Here is a 23573-nt window from a genome sequence, read left to right as displayed (position 1 = left end):
AGATGTAGCGACCAACTGTAGTTACTGACAGTGGTTTTATGAAGTATTCCGGAGCCCATGTGGTGATATCCTTTACACATTGATGTCAGTTTGTGATGCAGTATCGCCTGAGGGATCAAAAGTCCCGTAATATCATCGCTTGCATGCAGTGATTTCTCCAGATTCTCTGAACTTTTTGATGAGTTTACGGACCGTAGATGGTAAAATCCCTAAATTCCTAGCAATAACTTGTAGAGAAATGTTGTTCTAAAACTGTTCGACAATTTGCTTACAAAGTAGTGACCCTCACCCCTTCCTTGTTTGTCAATTACTTAGCATTTCATGGAAGCTGCTTTTATACCCAATCATGGCACCCAACTGTTCCCAATTAGCCTACACACCCGTGGGATGTTCCATATAAGTGTTTGATGAGCATTCCTCAACTTTATCAGTATTTATTGCCACCTTTCCCAACTTCTTTGTCACGTGTTGCTGGCATCAAATTCTAAAGTTAATGATTATTTGCAGAAAAAAAACATGTTTATCAGTTTGAACATCAAATATGTTGTCTTTGTAACATATTCAACTGAATATGGGTTGAAAATGATTTGCAAATCATTGTATTCCGTTTATATTTACATCTAACGCAATTTCCCAACTCATATGGAATTGGGGTTTGTATAAACAGTGTGGAGCTGCTTCTCTAAGCTAATAATAATCACCTCAATTACGGCAAACAAACTGCATTTTTTAGTATTTTATTTACCATTATCACTGGAGGACCAGGGAAAACATGCACCAGGAGCAGACAGGCAAGATAATAGCCAAACTAACCACTAAGCTGGCTTTAAATAACACCAAGAATTAAGTGCTTGGTAAAGTTTAAGAAGTGTAGATGGAAACATGTTACAGCACAAAGTTACAAAACAGGAAGTTAACACGTAGATCAATAAGAGTCTGGAGAGAGGATGATACAACAACAACGGTTGTCGTCAGCATCGTCACACCAGTACACGACATGTAAAAGGAGCGCCGTTCGATGCATAAATCATCTGTCTGTGCATCAAAATTAATCCCAACAACATTTTATCAGTTATTTATCCACTATGTAAATAATATCATTATGTGGTAATTCATTTTAATGTATTAAAATGATGATGGGGGACGGCGTGGCGAAGTTGGGAGAGTGGCCGTGCAAGCAATCTGAGGGTTACTGGTTCAATCCCCACCTTCTACCATCCTAGTCACGTCCGTTGTGTCCTTGGGCAAGACACTTCACCATTGGTCCTGATGGGTTCTGGTTAGCGTCTTGCATGGCAGCTCCCGCCATCAGTGTGTGAATGTGTGTGTGAATGGGTGAATGTGGAAATACTGTCTAAGCGCTTCGGGCTCCTTACAAAGGGGTAGAAAAGCGCTATACAAGTGCAACCCATTACCATTTACCATTTATTTTTTTAAATGCTCATTTATCAATTTATTTTTTTCACAATGTATCTGAGTTAAAAACTTTATCCAGATTTAGTGAATTCTACTTTTCTTTTTTCTTTTTAGGCATACTACTGATTTCTGTATCTGTGATGTTATTTACTGCTATTAAAGCCACGGTCCAGCACAGTAGTTTATTAATTATGATTTATTAATGCATCATAACGTCTTCATGATGGACAATATATCTAAATTAAACAATGTTCTGTTATCCACTGTTACGTATTCATCCGCTTTTTTCTTTACTAAAACATCATGAAAGGCGTTTTCTTGTTTGCAGTTGTGGGTGCAATCACCCTTCACATTTTACTGCCAAGTAAATAATAGAAAGTCTTTATTTCTGTGAGTTCTTTTCTGCACATCCCCCCCCCCACTGTTGGTTTTAGCCATGTTAAGAAAACAGGGTGAGGTCGCCCTCACGTCATGGCATGTATGGTTTTTTTTTGTTTTTTTTACAAGGCTGTCTGGTGTCCTATAGGAATATAGTTTATTCCAATGACTAATGACCACCCATGTAACATATTCCACGCAGCTGGCGCAGGCATTCTTGCTTGAAATGAGTTTCCACAACACACCCATTGCAGCATCAGAGCAACCGAGCGTTCTTGCAGAGTCACCTCATGTCTCCTTTTAGCTCACGTCTGTAGCTCACTTACGGTACAGGATTAATGTGACACGGGGTCGGGGGAAGGGGGATGGTACATTATGTCCAGGGGGGTCAGGATTTCGTTGGCTTCATTGGGATTGTTGCGCTCAAAATGTCTGATTTTACGGCAGTTTTTTCACAAAGTTGCGAGGCTTTTGATTTACAACTCTAGCGTTCTTTGTATCTTTGACGCAAAGTTGCAAGTCCTTCAATTATTTGCGGGGATTGGATTGCATTTGCGTAAATTGGCACAAAAGACACACGATGCAAAATCCTGGAGGATCTGTCCTTTTTGGTATGTTTTAAATTAAATAAACAAAAAATAATATTTAAACTGACTTTTCTTACCTATTCGTACCTGTTTTTGTGTATTTGAGATCTGCCAAATTCTCGAATATTTGAAATGAAACCATAGATACATGGTGGAAATACAGATAAAGCAACTTGTGACAGTTGTGATGTAGGTGGATAGCTCCACACAATGTAAGGATTTACCTGAAGAGCTTTGCGCGAGTCCGCTGTTGTAGTCAGACCATTTTTGCCAACACTGCCGATTTTCCCGGGAGACTCCCGAATTTCAGGGCCCCTCCTGAAAATCTCCCAGGGCAACCATTCTCCCGAATTTCTCCCGATTTCTAGCCAGACAACTATGTTGGGGGCGTGTATTAAAGGCACTGCCTTTAGCGTCCTCTATACAAACAGGGTGCCGGTCCAGTCACATAATATATGCGGCTTTTACACACACATAACTGAATGCAATACATACTTGGTCCACAGCCATACAGCTCACACTAAGGGTGGCCTTATAAACAACTTTAAAGGCTTACTGAAAAGAGATTTTCTTATTTGAACGGGGATAGCAGGTCCATTCTATGTGTCATAGTTGATCATTTCGCGATATTGCCATATGTTTGCTGAAAAGGTTTAGTAGAGAACATCGACGATAAAGTTCGCAACTTTTGGTCGCTAAGAAAAAAGCTTTGCCTTTACCGGAAGTAGCAGACGATGTGCGCGTGACGTTACTGGTTGTAGAGCTCCTCACATCCTCACATTCTTTACAATCATAGCCACCAGCAGCTAGTGCGATTTTGACCGAGGAAGCGACAATTTCCCCATTAATTTGAGCGAGGATGAGGATATTGAGAGTGAATTACTAGAAGAAAAAAAAAAAGAAAAAGGCGAGGGCAGTGAGAGCGATTCAGATGTTATTAGACACATTTACTAGGATAATTCAGGAAAATCCTTTATCTACCTATTGTGTTACTAGTGTTTTAGTAAGATTATATAGTACCTGAAAGTCGGAGGGGTGTGGCCACAGGTGTGATGACCGCCAGTGTCTCCGGTGGGAGGAGGTAATAGTCCATAGCTGCAGGAGGACGCAAGCTCCGCTCATAACTACGGTAAGAGCCGACTTATTACCACAATTTTCTCACCGAAACCTGCCGGTTGACATGTGGTCGAGATCCATGTTCGCTTGACCGCTCTGTTCCATCGGAAAGCTTCACCTTCGGGAATTTTAAATAAGGAAACACCGGCTGTGTTTGTGTGGCTAAAGGCTAAAAGCTTCCCATCTACATCTTTCTACTTTGACTTCTCCATTATTAATTGAACAAATTGCAAAAGATTCAGCAACACAGATGTCCAAAATACTGTATAATTATGCGATTAAAGCAGACTACTTATAGCTTGGATCAGGCTGGAAAATAATGTCCGCTACAACCGGTGACGTCAAACGCACGCGTCATCATACCGCGACGTTTTCAACAGGACACTTCGCGGGAAATTTAAAATTTAAATTTAGTAAACTAAAAAGGCCGTATTGGCATGTGTTGCAATGTTAATATTTCATCATTGATATATAAACCATCAGACTGCGTGGTCGGTAGTAGTGGGTTTCAGTAGGCCTTTAACACTGTTACAAATATGCGCCACACTGTGAACCCAAACCAAACAAAAATGACAAACACATCTCGGGAGAACATCTGCACCGTAACACAATATAAACACAACAGAATGAATACCCAGAACTCCTTGCAGCACTAACTCTTCCGGGACGCTGCACTATACAACCCCCCTCCCACCAAATTTTAAACATGCAAAAAAGGCCTTTTTATCTTTATGGAATTGTTTGACATTGAAAGTGAAGAGACTAGTCATTTAAATTAGATACTTTACATAACTAAGCAATAAATTTTCAAATAGGAAATAAAATCTACAATAACTTATTTGAGTCATGTTTGCTCGCCGTGACCATCATTGGTACAAATTAAAGTCCTGTCACTTTTGTTGTTGTGGCTACTGGCTGGCGGTGTTATGAGGGCTGCTCTTTCCTTGTTAAAGCAGCTTATACATTTTCAAAAGTGCTTCAGGGACACTGTTGGGACACTGCATTCCTTACAAGACATTACTTGCACAATATCAACACTTTTTGCCGGTTACAGCAAGTATGTGTATATACAGTCGCGATCAAAAGTTTACATACACTTGTAAAAAATCAATCAATCAATGTTTATTTATATAGCCCCAAATCACAAATGTCTCAAAGGACTGCACAAATCATCATGTCATGGCTATCTTGAGTTTCCAATAATTGCTACAACACTTATTTTTTTGTGAGAGTGACTTGTTGGTCACAAAAAACATTCATGAAGTTTGGTTCTTTTATGAATTTATTATGGGTCTACTGAAAACGTGAACAAATCTGCTGGGTCAAAAGCATAAATACAGCAATGTTAATATTTGGTTACATGTCCATTGGTAAGTGTCACTGCAATAAGGCGCTTTTGGCAAGCTTCTGGTTGACTTTTTGACCACTCCTCTTGACAAAATTGGCACAGTTCAGCTAAATGTGTTGGTTTTATGACATGGACTTGTTTCATCAGCATTGTCCACATGTTTAAGTCAGGACTTTGGGAAGGTCGTTCTAAAACCTTAATTCTAGCCTGATTTAGCCATTCCTTTACCACTTTTGACATGTTTTGATTGATTGATTGATACTTTTATTAGTAGATTGCACAGTTCAGTACATATTCTGTACATTTGACCACTAAATGGTAACACCCGAATAAGTTTTTCAACTTGTTTAAGTCGGGGTCCGCGTTAATCAATTCATGGTAATTCATGCTGTGTTTGGGGTCACTGTCCTGTTGGAACACCCAACTGGATCCAAGACCCAACCTACGGGCTGATGATTTTAGGTGGCCCGAAGAATTTGGAGGTAATCCTCTGTGACGGATCTCCTGCCGTCCTTGTGTGGGTTGCAGTGACACTCGGTACAGAATCAGAATCAGAATCAGAATAATTTTTATTTGTCCGTTCCAACATGTACAAGACACATCAGAACTGAAATTACATTTTCGGCTCAGTCCCGCTAAGAGCAGACATACGTTACAGGGGGGGACAAGACGAGACCTTACAGTGCTCTTTAAAAAGACAAGAAAAGGGTGACATTAGGAAAGGGGGGAGGAGTAAAAAAATATCCGTCCAAGGCTACACCCTCAGCAGAGGTCTAGTCTGAGTCCAAGGAAAAAACCTCACATAGCATGGCACACATTAAACACACATATATCACACCAACTTGCAACAGAGGGAGGGGTGGGTTTGCGCAGGCCCGCTGTTCGCTCTGTAGCGCCGCTCAGCCATTCACAACCCCATAGGAGATAAGCGGTGGTGAGGGTGATGATTTAAGCGTCGGGGTCATGTGTGTGCGTATATGCCCAATTAACTCGGGAGAGGTGGTGAGTGTTTTTGTATGGCTGAGGCCGATAAAGTTCGGCTACAGATGTTGTTGCCAACGCATCATAGCAGTTTTGACTCAGGTTTATTGTTTCAACAAACATGTCATCTTCTTGCCATTCGGTCGCATCCATTTCTAGTGCGCCGGCTCTTCCTGCTCATCGCGGCGCACCTTTCGGTGCCCGGTGGCTGCGTCTGTTGCGGGGGCTCATCTTTGTCTGGGTCTCGCTCGTCGTGCTTGCGGTCGTTGTTGTCCGGGTTTTCCTCGCCTACTTCTGACCAATCTTTTCTCCCTCTCCCCTTTTATACTGCAGCAGATAATGAAAAGATTGAGCGCAGGTGTATCGTGTACGCACCTGACTTGGCTAGCTGTAGCGTCGCTCCGAGTGCGTCCCGCCTCTTCTCTCCGCCGCATGCCCTGCCACCTGGCCGCCATCTCGGGTAGGACCGGCGTTTGTCCTATCCCGCTGTCAGCTCGTCGGCTCCGTCTCTCCACATCCTCTTTTTTCATTTTCCCATTCAAAGCACCAGTTCCATTGGCAGCAAAACAGGCCCATAGCATTATACTACCACCACCATGCTTGGCGATAGGAATGGTGTTCAGGGGATTAAAGGCCTCGCATTTTCTCCTCCAAACATATTGCTGGGTATTGTGGCCAAACAGCTCAATTATTGATTCATCTGATCACAGAACTTTCCTCCAGAACGTCTTATCTTTGTCCATGTGATGTCAGATGAAACAGAAATTGAAGTGTTTGGCCACAATACCCAGCAATATATCCATCCTACCATTTTCTACCGCTTTTACCTTTTTGGGGTTGCGGGGGGTGCTGGTGCCTATCAGCTGCATTCGGGCAAAAGGCGGGGGCCAATCAACCTATCCCCAGGTGCATGTCTTTGGAGGTGGGAGGAAGCCGAAGTACCCGTATGGAACCCACGCAGTCACGGGGAAAACATGCAAACTCCACACAGAAAGATCCAGAGTCCGGGATTGAACCCAGGACTATTCAGGACCTTCGTATTGTAAGGCAGACGCACTAACCCCTCCTCCACCGTGCTGCCCCCCCCCGAAATTTACATATATATATATATATATATATATATATATATATATATATATATATATATATATAAATAAAAAAGTATATATATATATATATATATATATATATACACGCACACACACACACACACACACACACACACTGTAAATATAAAGCTAATGAGGATTTTGGTAAAATGAGGGTAATACGTTTTTTGGGGTCATTCTGTGTATTTTTTTTTAACGTTTATTGCGCCGTCGGGAGCGTGTTAGGCAGCTTGCTGGTCACTACACACCGTATAAATGTCAACAGCAGAGTGCTTCAAATACGGCCGCAAAAATTATATTTTGACGTAAGATATATTATTTTGTGTTGTGTTTACTAATGGAATGACGGCAGACTGACACCAGGTGGCCGTAATGTCCATAAATGTATTATATATATATATAGTCAATGTTTATATAATAATAACAAACAATACTACTGAACTATATAATGGAGTGTGACAAAATCCAAGAGTTTATGCGTGTGATTATGTGTACAGATTAGCTGAAGTGCGTGTTACCAAAGTGTTGACGAGAGCGAAGGAACAAGGAAGGATCAGGGGCGAGAGAGAGGCGTCAGAGTCCAGGGGCGAGTGAGGAGACCAGGAACAAGGGAGGCAGTCGAAATCCAGGGAAAACGGAAGGAAAACAGTTTCACCATATGAGAAAACTAAGTTCCTGCGAGGATCCCTGGGTCCACTGGTCTTTCAAGCAGCTCGCCCTCATTAATTCCAGGTGTGTCGAAATGCAATCGCCTGCAGGCTTGTAGCTGCGTGGGCGTGCTGCTCTCAGCACGAGCAGGTGTGTCCAAGCGTGCTGTCAGCTGAGAAAGCGCATGTGGGGTGTCAGGGAAACTAACGTCAGAACGACCGCATTACATGCGGCACATTTCCTTGATAGCAAAACTAACTAAAACTAAACAACAGGCGCCATGGCTGTTGTTTAGTTTTTCATACTCTCTTTATACATGACTCCGGTTTATGGTGTGTTGAGTAGTCAATTTAGTTTTCTCTGTCTAGTCTTTTGTTGGGCCCAAAAAGTGTTAATTTTGTCAGTATTGTACTTATTACGTAACAGCTGTTTGATTGTAACATGCATCTTAGTTTTCAGTTCCAGTGTTCATTAACAAATTTGGAGATGTTGAAATCGCCATGGAAAACTGTTAATGCTTATCAGTAGCATGTCAGTAGCCAAGCCAATGTATATGAGTATCAAACTAGCGCGAAAGTGGAGCCTTACCTCACTTACACTTGGAGTCGATTGCTTTGTTGCCATTAAAAATTGCAGTCTGCTCTCACAGCAATTCTGCTGGAACTACTGTGCAATGAGCTGTCGAGTCGGCAGCTGGGCGTGATGTCACATGAAACACAAGTACCAAAACATGGCACCGTTGAATTTTGCGTGAATTGGTGCCCGGTAGCACTAGCGGGATTCAGTCGGTGGCAAAAAGTAACAAAATCTGTACCCATCCCTACAAAGTAACATATAGCAGTATTGCTAAGTGCTGAACAAAAAAGATGAGGTGGTTCGGGCATTTGGACAGGGTGTCCCCCGGACGCCTCCCTGGGGAGTTGTTTATAGGGCACGTCCAACTGGTAGGAGGCCACGGGGAAGACCCAGGACACGTTGGGGAGACTATGTCTCCCAGCTCGCCCAGGAACGCCCCTGGGCCCCCCGGGAAGAGCTGGACGAAGTGGCTGGGAAGTGGAAAGTCTGGGCTTCTCTGCTTAAACTGCTGCCCCCGCGACCCCACCTCAGATAAGCGGAAGAAGATGGATGGATTAATACAAACCCCATTTCCATATGAGTTGGGAAATTGTGTTAGATGTAAATATAAACGGAATACACCCTTCCTGGTAAGGTTTATTCAGGTGTACCGGAGAGGAGGCCACGCCGGATAGTCGAACCTCGGATTCAGGAGGAACAGTGTGGTTTTTGTGCTGGTGGTGGAACTGTGGACTAGCTCTATACTCTCGGTAGGGTTCTTGAGGGTGCATGGGAGTTTGCCCAACCAGTCTACATGTGCTTTGTGGACTAGAAGAAGGCATTCGACCGTGTCCCTCGGGAAGTCCTGTGGGGAGTGCTCAGTGAGTATGGGGTATAGGACTGTCTTATTGTGGCGGTCCGATCCCTGTACGATCAGTGTCAGAGCTTGGTCCGCATTGCCGGGAGTAAGTCGGACACATTTCCAGTGAGGGTTGTACTCCGCCAAGGCTGTCCTTTGTCACTGATTCTGTTCATAACTTTTATGGACAGAATTTCTAGGCGCAGTCGAGGCGTTGAGGGGTTCCGGTTTGGTGGCCGCGGGATTAGGTCTCTGCTTTTTGCAGATGATGTGGTCCTGATGGCTTCATCTGGCCGGGATCTTCAGCTCTCACTGGATCGGTTCGCAGCCGAGTGTGAAGCGACCGGAATGAAAATCAGCACCTCCAAGTCCGAGTCCATGGTTCTCGCCCGGAAAAGGGTGGAGTACCATCTCTGGGTTGGGGAGGAGACCCTGCTCAAGTAGAGGAGTTCAAGTACCTCGGAGTCTTGTTCACGAGTGAGGGAAGAGTGGATCGTGAGATCGACAGGCGGATCGGTTCGGCGTCTTCAGTAATGCGGACGTTGTACCGATCCGTTGTGGTGAAGAAGAAGCTGAGCCTTTGATTGATTGATACTTTTATTAGTAGATTGCACAGTACAGTACATATTCCGTACAATTGACCACTAAATGGTAACACCCAAATAAGTTTTTCAACTTGTTTAAGTCGGGGTCCACGTTAATCAATTCATTGTACAAATATATACTATCAGCATAATACAGTCATCACACAGGTTAATCATCATAGTATGTACATTGAATTATTTACATTATTTACAATCCGGGGGGTGGGATGAGGAGCTTTGGTTGATATCAGAACTTCAGTCATCAACAATTGCATCAACAGAGAAATGTGGACATTGAAACAGTGTAGGTCTTATTTAGTAGGATATGTACAGCCAGCAGAGAACATAGTGAGTTCAGATAGCATAAGAACAAGTTTATACATTAGAAGTACATTTGAGTTGTTTATAATCCGGGGAGATGGGATGTGAATGGAGGAGGGTTGAAGTTGCCAGGAGGTGTTGTTTTAGAGCGGTTTTGAAGGAATATAGAGATGCACTTACTTTTATACCTGTTGGGAGTGCATTCCACATTGATGTGGCATAGAAAGAGAATGAGTTAAGACCTTTGTTAGATCGAAATCTGGGTTTAACATGGTTTGTGGAGCTACCCCTGGTGTTGTGGTTATGGCGGTCATTTACGTTAAGGAAGTAATTTGACATGTACTTCGGTATCAATGAGGTGTAGCGGATTTTATAGACTAGGCTCAGTGCAAGTTGTTTTACTCTGTCCTCAACCCTGAGCCAGCCCACTTTGGAGAAGTGGGTTGGATTGAGGTGTGATCTGGGGTGGGGGTCTAAAAGTAACCGGATTAGCTTATTCTGGGATGTTTGCCGAAAGGCAAACCTCTCAATTTACCGGTCGGTCTATGTTCCCATCCTCACCTATGGTCATAAGCTTTGGGTCATGACTGAAAGGATAAGATCACGGGTACAAGCGGCCGAAATGAGTTTCCTCGGCCGGGTGGCGGGGCTCCCCCTTAGAAGCTCTCTCATCCGGGAGGAGCTGAAAGTAAAGCCGCTGCTCCTCCACATCGAGAGGAGCCAGATGAGGTGGTTCGGGCATCTGGTCAGGATGCCACCCAAACGCCTCCCTAGGGAGGTGTTTAGGGCACGTCCAACCGGTAGGAAGCCACGGGGAAGACCCAGGACACGTTGGGAAGACTATGTCTCCCAGCTGGCCTGGGAACACCTCGGGATCCCCCGGGAAGAGCTAGACGAAGTGGCTGGGGAGAGGGAAGTCTGGGCTTCCCTGCCTAAGCTGCTGCCCCCGCGACCCAACCTCGGATAAGCGGAAGAAGATGGATGGATGGATAGATGTATTCCGTTTATATTTACATCTAACACAATTTCCCAACTCATATGGAAACGGGGTTTGTAGATGAACAGGAAATACAAACCACGAACATAGTAAAACAATTACTTACTGTGCAATGTCTGCTCTCACTGGGATTTCAACTGATGTTTATCTTTCAGCACAAGACTTACATCCCCCCGGTTAGACGATATATTTGTCATAATCCTCAACTATAGGGCGTTGCATAAGCTAGTTACTTTTCTGAGATCAAAGTGCCGCTAAAAGTAGTTCCTCGACTTTGATTCTTGTATTAACAATGGCGCTAATATTTAGTCAATATTCCGGTCACGACATGCATTTGGAATACTGTTGGCGGTTTTTAGATGTTTTTATGGAGGGATTTATATGCGGAATAGATGACTGCCGTTAGCTACATTGTTCGCCGTCTGGTGCGAGCTGTATTTTACTATTTCGAATACACATGGGGATTGTAAATGATAATAAAATTTCCCCCAAAAAATGCAGTTCCCCTTGAAACCACAAAGCATCACTACAAGTCATACATTAAAAGAAAACTATTTGTGGCCTTGAGTTCCGATTATCTTGCTGACATTTGTTGTGTCGATGTTAGTGCAGCCGGTTCCGTTCAGTTCCCACTCGGTGACACATTGAATGGTTGTTTGTCTAATACGTGTCCTGTCATTGATCTTAGTTTTTTTTCCCTCGGGAGGGGGACGAGGCCAACCGACAACATGTACTAGAGTTCCCGCATAAGTACGTCCATTAATCTGTTAAAAAAAAAATGGCAAAACACAGCGTTCAGAGGCTTCCAACATGATGTGGTGCAAGCTCACGGCCAAAAGCATGAACGTTATGGTTTAACTCTTTGTCATTGTGTAACAAGAGTATCCAATTAAAGTCTTGTAACACAAGTTACAAATCTGATAAATTAGCTCCCCTCAGCCAATCACAGGGAACCTGACAGAGCCTCGTGGATGGCACAGCAGATAGGGGCCGGGAGTATAAAATATTTTTGAAAAAAGTCTAATCAACTAAAAGTTTCACAACGCCGCACTACAGTAGTACCGCCGGTTGGTCATTGAACCATGCTAACATGACAACATGAGGCTAAATATCAGTATGGTTCAGGGCCGTTCTTTATAACAGCAAACAATGAAGTAGCTCTCATAACACAAAGTGTTGATGCAGATAATTAACAATGTCATTCATGCTTTCTCTCAGCAGAGTTTCGAGGATGAGACACATCAGAGTCCGAGCCTGCTTGCTGTTTGTGTGTCTAAGTCTGCTGGTCCTTCATCTCCTTAAAGATGTTATGGACCCAAAGACCCTTCACTTACAAGCTAACATGAGAGAGGAACTTGATCAAACAACGACAGTCGCTCCGAAACACTACGGTTTCCTTTGGCCAAGTTGTCGACAGAACATGTCTGTTGCCAATATCTCCGGCTTCAGCTCTCTTCCTGATGTGATAAAACACTTTCTGTACTCTCGGCACTGTCGCAAATTCCCGATGCTACTGGACCTTCCTCAGAAATGTGGCGGTGTTGATCGATCGGAAGACGTTTTCCTTCTCCTCGTCATAAAAAGCTCCCCTGTGAACTACGAGCGTCGAGAGGTTCTGCGTAAGACCTGGGCCAAAGAGCGATTACACAACGGGAAGTGGATAAGGAGGGTTTTCATCTCGGGGACAATGGACAAAGGCTTTGAAAATACAAGGCTGAACAAACTCCTGGAAATAGAGCAAAGGGAGCACAAAGACATCCTCCAGTGGGACTTTGCTGACTCGTTCTACAACCTCACTTTGAAGCAAGTTCTCTTCCTGGAGTGGATGGAAAGAAACTGTCCTAAAGCTCGCTTTGTTTTCAATGGTGATGATGATGTTTTTGCCAACACGGACAACATGGTGGAGTATCTCCAGAGCCTTGAAGGTAACGACGGAAGAAAGCATCTCTTCACTGGTCATTTAATCCAAAATGTGGGGCCTATTCGATCACCAGGGAGCAAGTACTACATCCCCGTTCAGGTGCAGGAGTCAAACTCATACCCTCCCTACTGTGGGGGTGGAGGCTTCCTGCTCTCAGGCTACACGGCTTTGGTCATATTCAACATGTCCCACTCGATTACCATTCTTCCCATTGATGATGTTTACATGGGGATGTGTCTGGCCAAAGCAGGACTGGCCCCAAGCTCCCATATGGGGGTGAAGACGGCAGGACTGCACATCCCCTACAGCAACCTTGATAAATTTGACCCGTGCTACTATAGAGAAGTGCTGCTGGTGCACAGATTCCTCCCAGCTCAGATCTTTCTGATGTGGCACAGAATACATGACCCTGCTTTGAAATGTGCTTCCTCAATCAACCAGCAGATAAAAACCTGGGACTTAACAAGGAGTGCCACGGACTGAGCCTCCCCATCTTCATGTGGACCCTTTAAACAGAGCCTTGCCCTAAAGCTGGTGAAGCTGATTGTCATCGCAATGGACAGTTTTTATGAACCCAGACATTTTATGTTGACAGGCAGCTGTTACTAGAATAAATCAGGTCAACTTCTTTCTGTGAAAAATGAGTTTGGTGGGGTGAACAAGCGCCCCTAACAGACTAAACACAGGGGTGCAGCATAATTCCCCCATCCCACGAGCATTTATCCTACCCTGCACACGTGCACTGTACATGTGTGATCCGGTTCTCTATGTGGTGTAAATTTGTCTTCGAATAGGCAATTCGATTTTGGTCTTGGAACCGGGTTGTAGCTTCAACCAGCCCAGGAGAAGCTCCCAGGTCCCTTCTGGCAACGATAATAATCCTACAATCCTGGGTTGTTTTGTTTGACCTCCTTTGCAAATTTAATACATGACATCGTTCAAGCTCACACGATCATTGATGGCATGTCTACAAGGTGAGTTGCCTTCTATGGAATGTGACGATATGGCGGTATGAGGATAAACACCTCACACATGGTACTGCGTATATGCTTAAAGGGGAACATTATCACCAGACCTATGTAAGCGTCAATATATACCTTGATGTTGCAGAAAAAAGACCATATATTTTTTTAACCGATTTCCGAACTCTAAATGGGTGAATTTTTGCGAATTAAACGCCTTTCTATTCATCGCTCTCGGAGCGAGGACATCTGAATGTGACGTCACCTAGGTAATAAAGCCACCATTTTCTCAAACACATTACAAATAACGCGTCTCAGCTCTGTTATTTTCCGTTTTTTCGACTATTTTCTGGAACCTTGGAGACATCATGCCTCGTCGGTGTGTTGTCGGAGGGTGTAACGACACTAACAGGGAGGGATTCAAGTTGCACCACTGGCCCAAAGATGCGAAAGTGGCAAAAAATTGGACGAAATTTGTTCAAAATACGAGGGTGTGGGGAAAGCCGACGAAATGGTCAGTCGTTTATTCCGCACACTTTACCGACGAAAGCTATGCTACTACAGAGATGTCAAGATTGTGTGGATATCCTGCGACACTCAAAGCAGATGCATTTCCAACGATAAAGTCAAAGAAATCTTCCGCCAGACCCCCATTGAATGTGCCGGAGTGTCTGCACAATTTACCGGCGGTGCTAAGGCAGACATGGCACAGAGATGTATGGATAACCTGCAGATGCATTTCCAACGATAAAGTCAACTAAATCACAAAGGTGAGTTTTGTTGATGTTGCTGACTCATGTTCTAATCAGACATATTTGGTCGCGGCATGACTGCCAGCTAATCAATGCTAACATGCTATTTAGGCTAGCTGTATGTACATTTGAAACTATATTTACATCCAGCGTTTCCCTCCACCCACATTTAATGCCAAACAAACACTTACCAATCGACGGATTTAAGTTGATCCGGTGTCACAAGGTGCGAAACTTCCGATCGTTGGTCTGCACATTTTACCGGCGGTGCTAAGGCAAACATGGCCGAACAGCGTCAATAGTTTCAGTTTCTTCTTTAATTTCGTTTTCGCTATCTGCCTCCATACCCCAACCATCCGTTTCAATACATACGTAATCTGTTGAATCGCTTAAGCCGCTGAAATCCGAGTCTGAATCCGAGCTATTGTCGCTATATCTTGCTGTGTTATCCGTATTGGCATCACTGGATGACGTCACAGGAAAATGGACGATGGCTTCACAGATAGCGAAAATCAGACACTTTAAAGCCTTGTTTAGGGATGTTCCGGGATGGGTAAAATTTTGAAAAAAACTTCAAAAAATAAAATAAGCCACTGGTAATTGATTTTTAGTGCTTTTAACCCTTCTGAAATTGTGATAATGTTCCCCTTTAAAATCGCTGTTTCACCATTGGAAGCAAAACATTTGGGCACCTTTGCTTAATACAGCTAGCATACACAAAAAATTAGGCACGTCAATTATGGGCAAACAACAAGTTAGGTGTAATCAAAAGTCGTAGACAACCCCCGTGTGGTGTAATGCATGCAACAGAGAGACATATACAAATAAATACAATTACATTTATAGATGAATATGTCAATGCCTTGTCCTTAAACTGGCTCGCTGAAAGAGCAAACTACCTAGCACACAAATAATTAAAAAAAAACATGAACATACGCCCATGGCATATTACGAACTAGTTTCAATCTGTAATACAGTAGCTGATAGCTGAGAACGGAAGAAACATACATGACGTGCTATGTGCGTGCAGAGAATGAAAATATGTTGTTATCTCAACAACCAACAAGCCTCGACGATATAAAGATAGTATTTTAATAGGTGACATAACACAGACAGTGTGAATGTGATATTGACGTGTGCAAACCTCTCAATGTTGGTCCGTTTATTTGACGGAAGATTCCGCTGATGTATTGTTGGACAGTAGACATAATAGGTGATATTATTTGCTCACATATGCCACCTGTTAGTTGTTTGCGCACGCTGCAGCTTAACCTGAAAAAAAATGACCAAGCCCCCTAGCACTCCCAGGCGAGAGCCGGCCAGGAAGGGGCCCCATTGTGAGACCGTCAATAGCAATATTTGGCTCATTATTTCATTCTGTCCACCAACAAAAGAATGGCATTGTTGGGTCAATGAAAAGCATCTGAAGTCGATCCTTAGTACTGTTGTGCGCATCAAAAAGCTAAGTTATTCTCAAACGTGAAGCTTTTTTCTTTGCTTTTCGTAGATTTTTCGGAACTTGTCATCAAAATTGACAAGAATGGATGATGTGATTGTCAGTGGCTTGAACACCAAACACCGCTCATATGCTCGAGCAACTGCAGGTGAACAGAATTGTGGGGATGAGTCCACGACGGAGCTAGAAAACCTGGAGCAACAGGTCCTGCAGTTTTTTCAGTCCAAGAACATTGAAATAGACAGTAATGCTATCTCTGCCTGTCATACCCTCCCTCGAAGGGATAACTTGGCAAAACAAGCAATTATTATAAGGTTTACGAACAGGAAAGTAAAAACTGATCTTTTGAGATAGTCTAAAAAGTTAAGAGGTACGGCAGTGTACATTAATGAGCACTTAACAAAAAAAAAACTCGGACATAGCAAGACAGGCTAGGGCCCTAAAGAAACAAGGGAAAATTCAGTCCACGTGGACACGGAATTGCAAAGTCTGGATAAAACTACAGGGCACGCCTGAAGAAGCAAACGTTCTAGTAATCAGAGAAATGGGGGAGCTTGAAAAGTACAAATGATGAAACCAGAAATCATGTTGCCAACTTGGTAATTGAATGTTAATATAACAGCAAATGAATGAGTGAAATATGAACTTTGCACTATGTTTGAAAACGGTATAGACCCTGAAAAAAATGTCTTCAATGGCACAGCAATGAATTGCAAATATTATACAGATGAACAATATAATGACAGTATAAAATTAAGTAACCAATTAACAATTATACATATTAATAGTAGAAGTCTGCAAACTTTCACCATATAAAGGAATATTTAAGTCAATTTGTAAAACCTTTTAGCATTATAGCAATATCAGAAACTTGGATAACTCAAGAAAAAAGTATAGATTTTGGTCTGAATGGGTATGAATTTGTGCATTTGGATAGAATAGATAAAAAGGAAGGAGGAGTAGCACTCTATATTGATAAAAATCTAAATTTTATTAAAGTTGAAAATATGACATCTATCATTGAACAAGTAATGGAATGTATAACGGTAGAGATTATAAGAGAAGGAAGAAAAAATATCCCACTTAGTTGTACATATAGAACTCCGGGATCCAAAATAGAAACCTTCACCAAAGCTATGGAAGGATTATTTTATAAATTGAATAACAAAGAAATATTTATTAGTGGAGACTTTAACATTGACTTAATACATACAAGTAGCAATAGAGAAACAGCTGAATTTATAGACACAATGCACAGTATGAGTTTGATATATTTGATAAATAAACCAACAAGAATCACATCACATAGTGCCACCCTAATTGACAATATATTTACCAATATAATGGATGACAACCTAATATGTGGAATCTTGATAAATGATATAAGTGATCATCTCCCAGTCTTTGTGGTCTACAACTGTGCCAGTAAAATTAAAATCAAGAATGAATGTGAAACTGTCTATAAAAGAATCATAACAGAGAAAACACTCAACAAATTCAAGAATGAACTACAAAAGCAAAATTGGAATACTATTTATGATAAAAAAGAAGTTAATACAGCTTATGAAGAATTCTTAAACACATTTAAAATACTATATGATGGAAATTGTCCAGTAGTAAATTAGAAAAGGAAGTCAAAGTATGGCGAGTTTAAACCGTGGATGACTAAAGGACTCCAAAATGCCTGTAAAAAAAAGAATATTTTATATAAGGAATTTATAAAAAATAGAACTTTAGTAAATGAAAATAAATATAAAAAAATATAAAAATAAACTAATCAATATAATCAGAATGTGTAAAAAAGATTATTATATAAATAAACTGGAATATAACAAGAATAATATAAGAGGTGTATGGAAAATATTAAATGGTATTATTAGAAATAAAAATGATGATAATCAATACCCACCATACTTTATGGAAAATAACAACATGATTAAGGATAAGGAGGTGATAGTAAATACATTTAATGATTATTTTATAAATATTGGACCAAAACTAGCAGAAGAGATAAAGGTAGAAGGGACAAAAATAGATGCAGCAGATTATATCAACCCAAACCCTAAAACAATGTTTTTAAAACCAGTAGTAGAAAGAGAAATCAGGGACATAGTCAAAAGTTTTAAGAACAAAACAAGCAAAGATGTGGATGATATAGACATGCAAACTTTAAAGTATGTGATAGATGGAATTAGTGCTCCATTAGCGTATCTATTTAACCTTTCATTTGAAATGGGAGTATTTCCTCAACTAATGAAAATTGCAAAAGTTGTTCCTATTCACAAAGCGGGAGACGGACACTTATTCACAAACTACAGACCAATCTCAATATTACCACAGTTCTCCAAAATATTAGAAAAAATATTTATAGATAGATTCGATGGCTTTGTAGGAAAAAATGAATTATTACCAGATAGGCAGTATGGTTTCAGGAATAATCGATCAGCAGCACAAGCATTAACAGATTTAATTGAAAAAATAACTGATAGTATTGATAAAAATAAATATACAATAGGAGTATTCTTAGATCTTAAGAAGGCTTTTGATACAGTAGACCATAGTATTCTTATTAGAAAAATGGAAAAATATGGTTTTAGGGGTATTGTTCTGGAATGGATAAAAAGTTATTGATCTGATAGAAAGCAGTTTGTACAGATATCACAAAAAAAATCATGTTGGTTAAATATTACATGTGGGGTACCACAGGGGTCAGTCTTAGGGCCCAAGATGTTCATCATGTATATAAATGATATTTGTAAAGTAACTGAAAACCTTAAATATGTTTTATTTGCGGATGACACCAATGTACTCTGTTCTGATGTGGACTTGCAGCAGCTCCTGAGGACCGTCACCATGGAGATGTGTAAACTAAAAAAATGGTTTCAATCAATCAATCAATGTTTACTTATATAGCCCTAAATCACTAGTGTCTCAAAGGGCTGCACAAACCACCACGACATCCTCGGTAGGCCCACATAAGGGCAAGGAAAACTCACACCCAGTGGGACGTCGGTGACAATGATGACTATGAGAACCTTAGAGAGGAGGAAAGCAATGGATGTCGAGCGGGTCTAACATGATACTGTGAAAGTTCAATCCACAATGGATCCAACACAGTCGCGAGAGTCCAGTCCAAAGCGGATCCAACACAGCAGCGAGAGTCCCGTTCACACCGGAGCCAGCAGGAAACCATCCCAAGCGGAGGCGGATCAGCAGCGCAGATATGTCCCCAGCCGATACACAGGCAAGCAGTACATGGCCACCGGATCGGACCGGACCCCCTCCACAAGGGAGAGTGGGACATAGAAGAAAAAGAAAAGAAACGGCAGATCAACTGGTCTAAAAAGGGAGTCTATTTAAAGGCTAGAGTATACAAATGAGTTTTAAGGTGAGACTTAAATGCTTCTACTGAGGTGGCATCTCGAACTGTTACCAGGAGGGCATTCCAGAGTACTGGAGCCCGAACGGAAAACGCTCTATAGCCCGCAGACTTTTTTTGGGCTTTGGGAATCACTAATAAGCCGGAGTCCTTTGAACGCAGATTTCTTGCCGGGACATATGGTGCAATACAATCGGCAAGATAGGATGGAGCTAGACCGTGTAGTATTTTATACGTAAGTAGTAAAACCTTAAAGTCACATCTTAAGTGCACAGGAAGCCAGTGCAGGTGAGCCAGTACAGGCGTAATGTGATCAAACTTTCTTGTTCTTGTCAAAAGTCTAGCAGGTTTGATGCTAATAAATGATCATTAAACCTAAATAAAACTAACTTTATGTTATTTGGAAATAAGAGAAATGATATAGATGTAAAATTATATATAGACAATGTTAGTATAGAAAGAGTAAACAAAATCAAATTTTTGGGTGTGATCTTGGACCACAGGATCTGTTGGAAGTCACACATGACATACATCAAAGGGAAGTTGGCCAGAAGTATTGCTGTCCTGGGTAAAACAAGGCACATTCTTAATCAAAAAACATTACACACTCTTTATTGTACACTTGTTTTACCATATTTGAGTTACTGTCTAGAAGTTTGGAGAAATACATACAGGATGAACATCCAAACACTATTCATAATGCAAAAAAGGGCCATCAGACTGATACATAACACAGGACCCCGAGAACACACTAATGGATTATTTATAAAAACATTTGATTTAAAACTACCAGATCTCATCCAACTCAAGACTGCCCAAATGATTTCTAAAGCAAGTAAAGATTCACTTCCAACAGGGTTACAGAGAAGATTTTTACAGAGAGAAGGGAATTATAATTTAAGACGAGAACTACTTTTTAAGATCCAATATTGTAGAACAACGCAGAAACGAATGAGTATAACAATAGCATGGGTTAAAATATGGAACTGTTTAAAGGATGAAATAAAACACAGCACCAACATAAACCAGTTTAAAAAGCTTTTTAAATCATTTATCATTAGTAAATATAAGAATTAAGAGCAAACATTGTTTTAGAAAGACAATAATATATAATATGTATATAAATACAATTTATGATTTCATAATTATACATATAGGTTATATTAAAATGTATATATTACCACTTTATATGGAATTTAAATAAATTATGTATATATAATATATATATATATATATATATAAGTGTACAAATGTAAATGTTTGATTTAAATGTTAAACTGTGTATATGAGACGTGTGCTACATATATGTTGCTTATATATTGTTTAAAAAAAAAAGTAATACAAGTGAAGCATGTTTTAGATTTTATATATTTTGAACCTTGTTCTTGTTGTGATGGGATAGGTTTGTATAAGCGTTGCTTCAACCTACACCCTTTCGGCTCAATCATTGCTCAAATGAGTGTTTTTTTTCTTTTTCTTTTTTTGTTGTTGTTCTTTGTTTTATGTGAAGATTGCCGAAATAAATAAATGGTTTAAAGTTAAAGGGGAACATTATCACCAGACCAATGTAAGCGTCAATATATACCTTGATGTTGCAGAAAAAAGACCATATATTTTTTTAACCCATTTCCGAACTCTAAATGGGTGAATTTTGGCGAATTAAACGCCTTTCTGTTTATCGCTCTTTTTACGATGACGTCAGAACGTGACGTCTCCGAGGTAATACAGCCGCCATTTTCATTTTCAACACATTGCAAACATTGGGTCTCAGCTCTGTTATTTTCCGTTTTTTCGACTATTTTTTGGAACTTTGGAGACATGCCTCGTCGGTGTGTTGTCGGAGGGTGTAACAACACTAACAGGGAGGGATTCAAGTTGCACCACTGGCCCGAGGATGCGAAAGTGTCTGCCGCCAGACCCCCATTGAATGTGCCAGAGTGTCTCCATATTTGACCGGCGATGACAGACATGGCACAGAGATGTATGGATAACCTGCAGATGAATTTGCAACGATAAAGTCAACGAAATCACAAAGTTGAGTTTTGTTGATGTTGACTTATGTGCCAATCAGACATATTTGGTTGCGGCGTGACTGCTAGCTAATCAATGCTAGCATGCTACGTTAATCGACGCTAACATGCTATTTACCGGCGGTGCTAAAGCAGACATGGCACAGAGAAGTATGGATAACCTGCAGATGCATTTGCAACTATAAAGTCAACGAATTCACAAAGGTTAGTTTTGTTGATGTTGACTGCCAGCTAATCGATGCTAACATGCTACGCTAATCGGAGCTAACATGCTATTTATCAGCGGTGCTAAAGCAGACATGGCACAGAGATGTATGGATAACCTGCAGTTGCATTTGCAACTATATTACGTTTCCTTCCACCCACATTTAATGCGAAAAAAACACTTACCAATCGAAGGATTTAAGTTGCTCCAGTGTGACGAGATGCGAAAGTCCTGATCGTTTGGTCCGCTTATTTTACCGGCGATGCTAACGCAGCTATTCGGCCATGCTATGGCTATGAATAGCGTCAATAGCTATTCGCTCAATAGCTTCAGTTTCTTCTTCAATACTTTCATACTCCAACCATCCGTTTCAATGCATGCGTAATCTGTTGAATCGCTTAAACCGCTGAAATCCGAATCTGAATCCGAGCTAATGTCGCTATTTCTTGCTGTGCTATTTGCCATTGTTTGTTTACATTGGCAGCACTGTATGACGTCACAGGGAAATGGATAGTCGCATCGCAAATAGCGAAAATCAAGCATTTTAAAGCTTTTTTTAGAAATATTCCGGGACCGGTAACATTTTGAAAAAAACTTCAAAAAATACAACAAGCCACTGGGAACTGATTTTTATTGTTTTTAACCCTTTTGAAATTGTGATAATGTTCCCCTTTAAGGTGCAATATTTCATTGTTTGTACGTTTTTATTAGAAACAGTGGGGAAATTTGCGTTAAATTTTTTTCACTTAGATTAATCACATGTTTTAATGGTGATTATTCATGATTAACTACAATTACTTGCATAACTTATATTTGGTACTTTTTGTTGACAACATTGTTACAAGTTTACTTTGTGGAAACACATTTTGATTTTATGTGTTGTTGTTTTTTTAACTTGTTAAGGTAAAACAGGATATGTGGTCAAAATAAATTACGTGATCAATCTGTGTTTGTACATGATTAATGCGATACTATTTTGAAAGTAATCGCATGCGTTAACGCTTTAACTTTGACAGCCCTAGTTGATTAACTTAAATTACTTATAATGTTGCTTTTACGATTATTACATTATTTTGACAATATCACAGGAACAAGTTATTCCCATTAGTTTCCTTGTATACAGGAAGTCTGAGATTTTTCAGATTATGTTTGTCATTTAAAGGCCTACTTAAACCCACTACTACCGACCACGCAGTCTGATAGTTTATATATCAATGATGAAATATTAACATTGCAACACATGCCAATACGGCCTTTTTAGTTTACTAAATTGCAATTTTAAATTTCCCGGGAGTTTTTTCTTGAAAACGTCGTGTAATGATGACGTGTACGCGTGACGTCACTGGCTGTTAGGGAATATGAGCGCTGCGCACAAACACAGCTAAAAGTCGCCTGCTTTAACGGCATAATTACACAGTATTTTGGAGATCTGTATTGCTGAGTCCATTCCAATTTGTTCAATTAATAATGGAGAAGTCAAAGTAGAAAGACAGAGTTGGGAAGCTTTAGCCTTTAGCCACACAAACACACGGTGATTCCTTGTTTAAAATTCACAGAGGTGAAACTTTACTATGGATCACAGCAAACAAGGATCCTAACCGAATGTCAACCAGCAGGTTTCGGTCGGAAAATTGTGGTAAAAAGTCGCTTCTTACCGGAGATCAGCTGAGCTTGTGTTCCCCATACATCTGCCGTCGACTTCCCTGAGACACTGCGCGTCAACACGCGGCCGTGGGCACACACCTCCGACTATCAGGTACTGTTAAACTCACTAAAATACTATCAACATAATGGAAAGATAAGGGATTTCCCAGAATTATCCTAGTAAATGTGTCTAAAAACATCTGAATCCGTCCCAATGCAATCGCGTTTGTTATTTTTTTTTTTTACTTTTTTTTTTTGTTTTTTTTTTTACTAGTCCGTAGCTATCAATATCCTCAAACAGGAATCTTTCATCCTCGCTCAAATT

The 23573-nt window shown here is 40.9% G+C and overlaps 1 protein-coding gene across 4 annotated transcripts in view; it reads left to right on the top strand.

Moving 5' to 3' along the window:
- Positions 1–22549, top strand: part of LOC133540611 (N-acetyllactosaminide beta-1,3-N-acetylglucosaminyltransferase 3-like) — a 48713-nt gene extending 26164 nt beyond the window's left edge. The window contains exons 2-3 of one of the 4 annotated variants that reach the window (XM_061883359.1): positions 7433–7667; positions 12121–22549. In XM_061883359.1, the coding sequence (XP_061739343.1) occupies positions 7594–7667; positions 12121–13303 (1257 nt within the window). In that variant the 5' untranslated portion in view covers positions 7433–7593 and the 3' untranslated portion in view covers positions 13304–22549. Of the gene's footprint in view, positions 1–7432; positions 7668–12117 lie in introns of all 4 variants that reach the window. The other 3 variants (XM_061883358.1, XM_061883360.1, XM_061883361.1) reach the window with 3 other exon arrangements.
- Positions 22550–23573: the final 1024 nt, after the last annotated feature.

This window comes from Nerophis ophidion, linkage group LG22, assembly GCF_033978795.1.
Source record: "Nerophis ophidion isolate RoL-2023_Sa linkage group LG22, RoL_Noph_v1.0, whole genome shotgun sequence".
NCBI classification, from domain to species: domain Eukaryota; kingdom Metazoa; phylum Chordata; class Actinopteri; order Syngnathiformes; family Syngnathidae; genus Nerophis; species Nerophis ophidion.
The sequence above is the reverse complement of the archived record's forward strand: the minus strand, read 5'-3'. Positions and strand labels throughout refer to the sequence as shown.